At 39.6% G+C, this 11,231-nt stretch overlaps 1 protein-coding gene across 2 annotated transcripts in view; it reads left to right on the top strand.

The window, feature by feature from the left end:
- Window positions 1-11,231, top strand: part of AGAP1 (ArfGAP with GTPase domain, ankyrin repeat and PH domain 1) — a 267,477-nt gene that overhangs the window by 29,458 nt on the left and 226,788 nt on the right. For both annotated transcript variants that reach the window (XM_009320776.1, XM_009320777.1), the window contains exons 3-5: window positions 1,508-1,593; window positions 5,750-5,891; window positions 9,505-9,639. In XM_009320776.1, the coding sequence (XP_009319051.1) occupies window positions 1,508-1,593; window positions 5,750-5,891; window positions 9,505-9,639 (363 nt within the window). The remainder of the gene's footprint in view (window positions 1-1,507; window positions 1,594-5,749; window positions 5,892-9,504; window positions 9,640-11,231) is intronic.

An 11,231-nucleotide genomic window follows, 5' to 3' on the forward strand; every position in this document is an offset into this window, starting at 1 on the left:
AAACCACAAACAAAACCCCCTGTTCTTCTGTCTTTTATTAAACATGAAATGTGTTTAAGCATGCTTAAATATTGCACATAGCTGAACTGTTCAGTGATCTTGATTTGAAACCTGCTGTAATGGTTGGGCTGGGGGAATGGTGGGTCTAAGCTGGTTTGTTTCCCCAAGGCTAGCAATTTTTGTGCAAATGTTTTGAGGGTCAGTGTTAGCCTGTATGTGCTGACTTATTTCTTAGAGAGCTTGTTGGGAGAACAAGTCATAGTTGTTCACTCATCTGTCATGTGTTTAAATGCATTGGTTTTGATGGTACGACAAGTTTTGAAGTAAGTGTAGTTGGGAAATAGGGTTCAAACTGGAAATAATTCCAGTTTAAAAAAAGGGGGGTGAAGAAAGAAGTTTAGCGTGTGTCAGTAGATATGTTTTATCTTAGTCTGGTAAGTTCAGATGTGAGGTGGTTGGACAATGCTAAACGTGGAGGCCTTGGGGGCTTTGTGGCTTAGGTGCAGAGATAAGAGTGCTTTTGCTTCCGGGAGAGGAGCCTAAATGCAACCCAACTTAGGCAGGCCAAGTTTGCTAATCCTGGCTTAGGCTTGGTCACACCAGAAACCCTAACTGTGATTTGTCATTATCTGAAGACTGTCATGAGACACAGCAGGATGCCCGTAATATGCTTAACCCCAAAGGAAAGCAATCCCAATTCTGCTCTTGGGTCACGCTTGAAGTCCCGTGAGGCCAGTGGAGAGAGAAGGTAATGGGGCAGCTGTGCACCCTGGTTTGGTTTCTTATGTTTGGTGCCAGGTCTTTGGTCTTCCCAAGCATTCAATATTCTACATCTCTCTGAAATAATAGGATCAGGAATAGAATTTGGCTGAAGGCTGTGACTCTGCTCTTTTTATTTAGATCTCCAAAACAGGTCTTTAATTCATCTTGCTAGTAAGTGGCACAACATTCTCTGTTAGTTCAGTACATCTCTACAGAGGTACCACCATTGTAGTTCTTTTTGTCTAACATGTGTCTAGTATTTCCCCTAACTGTGGTTTGTGAATATAGAAGTATCATTTTCATAACATTACATGTGTGCTGTAAGAACTGGGCTTCTCTTGAGGAAATGCTAAGACACACAGGAAATTTATTTTAGTTGTAATACGTGATATTGTTTGTATGCAACTGTCCCATGTTTGCCTTTGAGATACATTTCTTACCATTATATAAACAAAGGCGACTGTCTTTTAACTGTATGTATCAAAACCAAGTACACCTAACATGGGAGTTAGTGTTTGTAATGCAATTGTTGGCTTTTTTCCACATAAGCCTTATTCTTAAAGTATGTGTCTTATTTCTTAAGTAATCTCTATGCATATGATATGCATATGAACTTAACTTACATTCACAGTAGTTCATGCATTTGTGAAAGATCTTAAGGACACCTTTTTTCCACAAGCGAAGCCTTTTTCTATTTTGTAATTTTTGCCTTTTCTGTTCTGTAATGAGTTACTTTGTGTGACAGGTGGGAGATTCAAGAAAGAGATAGTAGTTGATGGACAAAGCTATCTGCTGCTGATTAGAGATGAAGGGGGCCCTCCAGAGGCACAGGTGAGCATTGCATATATAGAGTTTTATCAGCCTGACATCACGGTTTCTTTCTTTTAAAAAAACCTTCCTTTAAGAGAACTGGCTTTGTTTTGTTCTTTCCTGGGTCCTGCTCATCTTTCTGTGGGGAAAAAGTATATGTCACCCTCAGGTGAAAAATACTCTGTTTAGAAATGATTTGGGATTTCAGTTACATTGTGAAACTGTAATGAAGATATATGGCTAGCTTATATTGAATGCCGAATCAATATGCTTCCAGTGACCACAAAATTACATGTTATTAAGATTTCTTCAGAATTAGAATCTCTAAATCGTTAAAATACAAAGTAGATGTATGCACAGTGACACACATACTTCTGTACAGATCTTTGCATTCCCTATTGCTTCCATGTTTTGTTCCCTGTGCTGTTCAAGACTCAACTTTGCAAGCTCCAGGTCAGCACCACTGAGTTCTCGGATTTCTGACTTGGTTTCTGTATACGGTGTATTACCTCCTTGTCTCACAGAAGGTGACTCATTGGGATTTGCCTTTGAGAAGACACTTGTGGTTTCATGTGCTTAACTCTGTTGCTCTATTTTGAGTGAAGTGAAGCGTTTACTTATGTGATGCTTAAATCACCGCAGCCTCCGCCAGCCTGTCTGTAGGCAGTGTCCTTGTCTTCAGGCATCCTCCTAGTCTCCCCTCTACCTTTCCTTACGTGGGCACTCGCGGGGTTTCTCAAGTGTGTTGGCTGCTGCTGGCCTTGCTTTGCTCGGCTGTTCAGTGGTGGATCAGCTTCAAAAAAAAATAAATCTAGCAGCAGGAACTGTGCTATTGCCAAACAGCTGAACGGGAGTGGTGCCAGCAGCAGCAGCTTGTGTTTCAATGCTCCACTATTGCTCATTAGCTGCAGGAGGATTAGAGCATGGGAGAAGGTGCCCGGACAAAGGAGAAGAGAAAGGAGGTGGAGGAAGTGGAGACCAAGAGAGATATCCTGGAAGGAAGTTAAAATAAAAACAAAAAATCAGTGTCACTTACACATCTGCAGCCGTGTGAGGCATGAGCCTGAAAGAAGTGCTCTGTTTGAGGCTGTGAATAATTTGGCTGAAGTACACAACAGTTTCCAGGCCCCAGTGCTTAGAGAACATTCCCTCATATGAAACCATAAATACTGTAGTTGTAAAGGTACGCAACTTAAGCAATCTAAATATTTTTGTACCCCAAGAATTGGTTTTGCAGAGTTCATTTGCACTAACTGCAAACTAATAAACAGACACGGTGTTTTACTTTTGATCCATGCTAGGTAAATTTGGGGGTTTTAATTACTATTGTGGCTGAGGTTCATTCTTCAGCAAATAACGAGTATGGAAAGGTTTAAGGTGTTAGTGCTATTTCACCTCTCAGAAGATGTGTTTCACATGTAAATTATCTTGGGATTTTTTTGGTATAACTTCAAGTTGCATGTATATTAAAGACCTTTAATGTGTTTATTAATTCCTGGAATAAAAACTTTACTTCTGGGTTCATGAATATTTATATCTGTGTAATGAAAATGGAACATTATCAGGAGAAAAATGTTTACCTCCCACTATGTATGATATAGAAAGGGTTGGTAATTTAGCCTTAAGGTTTTGCTTTTTGCAACAGTACAGTATATTTTTGTGGATAGTTAGGATAGAAGTAAGCAATGAGATGAACTGCGGTCTTCCTGGCACTCAGCGGCACAGGGTTGGAGAGAGTTCCCCAGGTGATGGCTTCTGTGCTTCAGTGCAAAGGCTGCAGCTCAGGTCTCGGTCCCCCCTTTTTTTTTTTTTGGCAGGAAGGGAGGGAAAACAAACTCACCTGAATGCTCACTTTCTGGATCAATGATCTCTCTCTTTCTTGTCCAACATAAGATTGTTCAAAGATGAAAATAACTTAAAAAAAAAAAAGCTCATTTTGTGGAATGAGAAGGTGGTGAGGTGCACTACCTGATGCTGCTTCAGTTTGTGAATATTGACCATTTCTTCTACTCACCAGGTTTGATTTTACTCTTGCTGTTATCTGTTACAGATGTAGTGGCCTCCTATTGTAAAGCCCGATTAACATAGCAACTGAGCTATAACAAGCTGTCACATGCTATTTTTTTTATAATTTGGTTTTGTTTGGTCTTACCTTGAACTAACAGATCTGCTCAATCACAGTAGTAAGTCTGAAGATGGATTTGTATATCAGCAACTGCGCTATCCTTCTTATTTTAAGCTATTCCCTGCACAGTGGTGTGGATAAGACATCCTGAGTTTCCAGACCTTGTGTGTGTTTTCCACAGTTCCTTTGGTTTTTAATATCACAGGTCTGACATCCGCAAAGCTTAAACTTATTTTAATATAAAAAGAGAAATAAGGAATTACTGGAAATATTTTGTGTCTGGAGGAACTGCATTGAATAACCAACCTATGGATTTTTTTAATAATCTTCATTAGAGGGCTGCTGCTACACACTGATGAAACATTAAGAAAATTTAGAGAGACCGTTAGCTTCCAAACTGATGCTTTAAGGACGTTGTAGCTGTAAGGAAGAGTTCTTGGCATGACGCTGCTGAGTCCAGTCAGTGAGAACCACTGTATAATGAGGACCAAAACCAAGTCCACAGTAATGACGCTGTCTCTGGTTCCTTTAATTAGATCTTCTGGTTTGAGTAGTTAAAATTTAACAGTGTGGTAGTTGACCTTATTCTGGCAGTAACTATGCTGTGTGTAGATAATCCTGTCCTTAACATCTAGATGATTGTCCTCCTGACTGTCTTGAAAACCTCAAAACATTTTTGGGTATTTTTACACTGTAACCATAAGAGACGTGTTTGGTTTCAAGTACAATACAGTCATGAATATGCACATTAACTTAAATTATTAGCTAATATGCCCTATGAAAAATAGGCAAGAAGTACTGCTAGTTCCTGCTTCTGAAAAAGGAAAATTTAATGAGCTCAGCAACTTCAGTATGTGAAGAGCTTTCCAGATTCATACTGTCAGCTCTTTTTTCTTCCCTTTGCATATGCCAGCTTGGGATGCCTTACTAAAAGCTGAGATCGTGTGAGTCTACAAACTGGTGATTGAAGCAGTTTAAATACTGTAAGAGCAGAAACAAAACTGCAAGAGTTGGTAGGGCTGAAGTAAGTGCTTACAAGCCTAGGCTAGTCTTGTAAAACTCAGAAAAATGCGTATAAGTGTTTCTAGATGAACCTCCTTGCAGTTCTCTTTATGTTCAGTGTGTCCCCAATCTACCTGGCATATTGTAGTAGTAATATAATGAAGAGCATGAATACCAGTGGCTGAAACTTGTTTCCATTGGTCTAAATTTGGGTAGGAATGGAGTCACTTAGGGAAAAATAAAGGCAGTGAGGTAAGCTTAACTTAAGTCTTTTTTTGATGTCCTGTATATGTTTACTGTTTAATGTGTTTCAACTATCTTATTTCACTCATGAGCTAAAATTTTTTCGCTTGCATAGTCACTTAAGCAGCACCTTGCCTTGGCCTGTGTATGCGCATGTCTTGTAGTGGTTTCCTGATGCCAAGAGGGAATAGTTTGCTTTCACACTGAAAGCTGAACGAGGCATTCAGTACTGTTTGCTCAATTAAGAGTGTCTGTATAGTGAAGAATTGGAAATCTGAAATTAATGTTTTTGGACATTGATCAAGATGTGAGAATTACTAGCAATGCTTGTAAAACCACAACCGTAATATTTGTCCTGGCATTAACAAACATCAGCATGCATGTAAAGCACAGGATGGGGAAATAACATATTAAATGGGGCACTCAAGTGCCTAGAGATAAGTGTTACTCATTTAAAATTCGCCAATTCAGAAATCTGAGGCTGCGATGTTTTCTTTTTCTGTGAAACAAAACTAGTGGGCACTGATAGCAGTTGGGCTTGTAATATCATATACCAGTAAAGAAGAGATGCAGCTGTGAGTGTGGGGAAAAGCCTTTGCGTATCCCAGATCCCCATCACTTGCAGAGTGATGAATGTTGATTCATCATTTTAGAAATGATATGCCACTTTTTAGTCCTTGGTTATTGTCACTAACACAGTTTCTCTCATGCGTCTTTCCCTCCAAGTACGGTAGGAATGTTTCTTTTTTCCTTTTATCCTCTTCACTGCTTTTCTCACAGTGTGCCTTTTCCATTTTTATTCTGCAGTTTGCCATGTGGGTGGATGCTGTTATATTTGTCTTCAGCTTGGAAGATGAAATTAGTTTCCAGACTGTTTACCACTACTACAGCCGTATGGCTAACTATCGTAACACTAGTGAAATTCCAATGGTACTAGTGGGAACCCAGGGTAAGTACAGGCTTGACTTACGAGTATTTCTGTGACTGTATAGACTGTTCCAAGCTGGCAAAGCCATGTCCTGTCTTTTCCCCTCTCTTGCATCAGCACTGCCACTCATCTGATGAGAGCTTGTGGATAAACTGGCGGTTAATCAGCAGGGTGGTGTTCTGCTGTTTGGGCTTCCTTGGCTGGCTTGCTAGAGGGCTGTGGCATTGCAAGGACTGGTTTGAGATGGGAGACAAATGTCCATTCAGCACCCTGGGAGAGGGAGTGTAGGACTTTTAAAAAAATATTTCCCGTGCTTGCCAGTCGTGGTTATTTTCTTGATCAGCAGGGAGATGCTAATGTTCAATTTGGGTAGGCGAACCAGTTGTGTAACAAAGTTTTGAAGTGAGACCGGTTTCCTTTAGCTTGGCAGTCTAGAAGCAATCAATACCTTGGCATTCCTAGGAGGCAAATGGATCAGGATCGAAAGCCTTCAACACTGTGTTAAGAAACAGAACTGAACTGTGCCCTTGTGCAATCTCTCAGGTATACCATTCTTCAAACCAAATGGAAATGTAGCTTTTAGCCTCATGAAACAACCCCCCACCATTCTGTTTTTCCAAAACCTCTTCTGGAGCAGCAGCTAGCCGCAGGTGTCCTATGGGTAAATGTGGCAAGGGAAAGGTACCAGCAACATTTCAGTTTCTTTTGCATCTGAGCTGTCTTCTGGATATTCCCTGCCTTGTTTTGCCAGTGCATCACATTAATGTTTCAGCAGTTTCCCATACTGTGGTTGGTTTGCTGCATGCAGTACACACACACGAGTTGAGGCTGCTCTGCACCTAGCTGTGTAGATGTCCCTCCTGTGATAATTCTTTCCAAAAATGAGGAGTTCCTGTGAGGATGTCGGACTTCAGAGTTCTTACTTCAGAGATGCTGTTTTGGAAGCATGGTACAGACATTTTTGTGAGTTCCTTCATACTGAAGCATTGCTTTCAATATATTGTCAGGTTAGTGCACTCTGTTAGAGAGAGAACGCAAGTGTCACAAGTTGCTCTTGTAGATTTGATTTTGGGCATATTCCCTTTTAGTGTATGCCACCAGTTTTGGTGATGTCAAAGCTTTTCATTGCTTTTTCATCTTATTCTTTTGTCAGCCTTGTGGCCGGAGAGCAATTTGTTTTCCCGTGCATGCCTGCAGAGCTGTGCCACCAGCGCTGCCACGTGAAGGCAGGGGAAGTGTGGGCAGCACGGAGGGAGGAATTGAGGCTGGATTTTAGGCGGAAACAGATGATAAAAAATGAAAGGGGAAGTAGATACACAAAAAGTCCTAGGATAGCAGAAACTACAGCCAAAAAGCAGAAATGAACTGCTTTGAAGGGCAACGCTGTCAGCTTAAAACTGGAGTTGAAAATGGAGAGGGGAAACATTTCCCTGAGGTGTTTTTTCTTTCTGTATTTTTGACACTTTGAGGTATGATTTTTCCATCTCATTCCCATTATTACCAGAAAGGAATTTGATTTTTCAAAGTTCATTTTCCATCGCAGCACTGCTGGAAAGGGGATTTTAAAAATGTGACTAATGATAGAAATACTGCTAATTCTGGGAGTAAGCATTAGAAGAAAATACAGCTTTTTGGCTACGTTGACTGGCAAACAATGCAGTGAAATGAAATATATGAAATATATAAATGTACGTGTTAAAAATATATTTGAAATATACCTGTTTGACATCCAGCTTGTTGGTTTTGACTGGTATTCTTGAAATGAGCCATGAAATGAAATCTCTCCCAAATCTGCTGTAGTTGCCTGATGCTTCCAGATGTTCTCCTCTGCCTTGTTGTTCTGCAGTGGGCCAGGCTGTAGCACTGAATTTGCTTCAGAAGTCAAACTTTTCGAAGCAGTGGTGTTGCTTATCAATTCCTTTCTGGTTAAATGTTTTCAGCGCCCTCTGCTGATTAAAAAAAAATCTGCTGTTAGCTTTCCAAATAACTGCTCCGTTTTTATTAATTAGACCTCATGAGAAGGTAGCGATAACATCAGTTGAGATATGGTCATGTCATGCCCAGAACCGAGCCTCAAATACAGCATTGCAATAGTCACTGACTTCATGCTCACATTAAAGTGATGCTTTTTTTTCCGAAGAATGAATGTAGTTTTGCTGCCATGGAAAGTAGCAGATTTTTAGGAAAACTTTCTGAGCGGCTCTAAATGCTGAAATCAGTGCCTGCCGTGGTGGTGAGGTGGTAGCTGCAGAGTTTTGTAGAATAGGTAGTACTGTTGTCTTGCCTTAAGACTTTTTTTGCCAGAGCTAAGAATTACCATGATACTTATGAGGAAAAAAAAAGTTGCTTTTTAGGATTTGTTCATAGCATTATCACATTATAAATAGTCAAGCAGTATAAGCTTTGTAGAGTTCTTTGCTATGATGGAGTAGCAATGAAGAAACTTCTCCTTCATCTGTTAGCAGGGTGGTTATTTTTTTTCTGGTGTAACAATTTTTTTCAGCTCCTGTGGATAATCTCTAGAAATTGAAGTTAAAGCATGCATGAAAAGTAGCTCTTGCAGAGAGGTACAAAGTATTCTTACTTATTTAGAAAAATATCATTTTTATTGGCTTTGCAGTATGTTCACACAATGTCTCATGGGTGCCTTTACATCAAGGTTTGAGACTCAGTCTTACGGTAAGTTTCTTGGATTCAGTCTTGGCTGTGAATTGGGAGCCAGGTCAACAATGCAGCCTCTGACTATATGAAAAATCTCAGTTTCATGTTAAACTGGCAAGTGTTTGCCTCGGCTGAGGCGTAGTGTGTGCCGCGGGTTCAGAGTTGGGGTTTAGCAAACTGCTTTGCTTCTAGCCCGGCCTCGCTAGCACACTGTTGGCTCTCTGTGCCTGAGTAAAATGCAGAGAGAACTAGCCTAAAAAATGGGAAGGAACAAAAATAAGCAGACAGGGCAGAGTTAAATGAGGAACTGAGGGAAGAACTGGACTCTGGGTTTTTAGCAACATGATAATGGCAGTCCTGTACAGCTTTGTTATTTCTTACCTGCCATCATGATTTTTTCCCCAGTTGTTTTAGTATTGGCTAGTTTTTTTTAAAAGAAAAGCATCTCTTCTGTGCAAATCTAACACTTATTCCCAGTGTTGCAGTAATACCTGGTACCATTTCTCCCCCCATCCCATTGTTTCTCTACTGAAAATGTTCTTGTCCTTACAAACGTGTCATGTTTTGTGCTTCACACTCTACAGGTGAAGGTTACTTGTAAGCCAGTGCTGATATTTATAGGAGGCCTAAAAATCATTTGACATGTTTCTCATCATCAGTCACCCACTTGTTTCTTTAAGTCTGTTTTACATCAGAGCTCATATTCTTTCATGTGATTGTGTATTTTTTGCAACTTGTGACCTAGATATATATTTAAGTTAACCAAAAAGCATTTGAAGTTTTTCCTGGTTTTTAGAATCTATCGGTGTGCTCGTGACAAAGTATAAAATTAGTGATGTGCACCCCTGTTGTTTTCTAAAAATTCTAAGTGTCTCATGGTTTGTACTTAAACTCACTGCTTGGGTACTGATAATTGTAAGGTGATGTTTTCAAATTATATTTAAATAATTTTTTTTCTCTGCTGTTGCTGTAGATGCTATAAGTTCCAGTAATCCACGTGTCATAGACGATGCCAGAGCGAGGAAGTTATCGAATGATCTCAAGAGATGCACTTACTACGAAACCTGTGCTACTTACGGACTCAATGTGGAGAGAGTGTTCCAAGATGGTAAAGATTACTTTTTTCATCCAGCATATCATGCAATATTGTAGCTGTTTTTTTAAATAAGCACCAATGTCTGATAGCTCAGGTACTTGCCTGTTTTGCAAGTATTCATTAACATTTAGTTAAAGAAAATGCTTATTTTTAGGGATTTGTTTTGTTATATTAAGTGAAGTAGAGGGCTCCTTATGCTGAACACAGCACATGTACACTGTTGTATTCTCTACCAGCACGTTTATTCTTAAGCTATTTTTAGTCTTTATTTATTCTTCAGTTTTCTTTGGTGCTTGCTTTGTTTTAGCAAAGTTTTCTTTGTTTTGATTTAGTGCTCATGGAGATGTTGAGAGGCTATTTGTGCAAGTAGTTGAAAATTGTCTTGCACATTTGAGAAAGTGAGAATAAATTAAAAAAATTGGTAGGAATAGGGTAATCATGAGAAGTAACTCATGGCGTTCATGGAGTCTTAGAAGATGACAGTTTTGTGTAGGGGTTTAGAAATAAAGCTGGCTGCTTAAGGGTGATTAAAACATCATTAGCAGCAATGTTCTAGTTTGCCTTGTAGGAGGTATTTGGGATCATTGTGTACCGTCTCAAAAAAAAAAAAAGGAGAAAAAAAAGGGCTTTCTGACCATCTGTAACTATTTTGGAACAGTTACCCCTTGGAAGAACTGTGGCTGGAGAAGCAAGGCTGAACTTGGTCTTTGCTGTATGAGATGGGCTTTGTGCACCCTCTAGTGGAAATTCAGCCAGGTGTCTTGGGCTTTGCTGTCTCCTCTTCTAGCCATGGGTTGTCTAGTGGCCGAACGTGTTGGCCCTTCATCACAGCAGTTCTTCTGTGTGTGAAAACCTTCTTAATTATGTTGAAATACTTCTCAGAGCTCCTTAGTTCTGGGGTTTTTTTGTTGCCAGCTTTTCATTGCAAAGACCTGTGCCATCTGTGGTTATGTGAGACAGTGTCACATCACTATGTATCAGAGATGAGTACAAAGACAGCTAAAATAAAAAAAAAGCAAAACATTCAAATTTTTAAATGGAAAATACTGACGTGCAGTGCACTATGTTTAATTCCAAATAAGGGTATTTTTACCCATCTTGTTGATAGGATTTCAGACAAAAGCATTTAAAGCTGTATCTTTGTGCTTTGCTCACTGTTTTTGCTTGAAGTAGTTGCAGGACTTACTGTTTTCACTACCTAGATTTTCTATTTTGAATATGAGTTTCAAAGAACCATTAGGGTTTTTTGTTAGTACATTTATTTTTGAGTGCTAGCTACAGTTAGATTTTTAATTATATATTCCAAGTCGTGCTGTTTGTGGATCTTTGTACAGTCTACTTCCCTGTGCTCCCCCCGCCCCCCTGAGAGAGAAGTCTCTTGGCAAAAAGCTAGTCTGATAAACTTGTAAGCTTCCAGGAAGCTTGTCTCTCTGCTAAATTTCAGTAGTAAGTAGAAAGAATTGACAAACATCATGTGTTCAAGAAATATCAAGCTTTGTTTTACCTACGTGGCAGTCAACCAACTATTTAATATTTGCCAACTAATAGGATTAAGAATGCTTCTGCATAAATGTGTTACAGTTGCCAGACTGGGACCAAATCCA

The sequence above is a fragment of the Pygoscelis adeliae genome, unplaced genomic scaffold, assembly GCF_000699105.1.
Source record: "Pygoscelis adeliae isolate BGI_AS28 unplaced genomic scaffold, ASM69910v1 Scaffold63, whole genome shotgun sequence".
Classification (NCBI taxonomy): Eukaryota; Metazoa; Chordata; class Aves; order Sphenisciformes; family Spheniscidae; genus Pygoscelis; species Pygoscelis adeliae.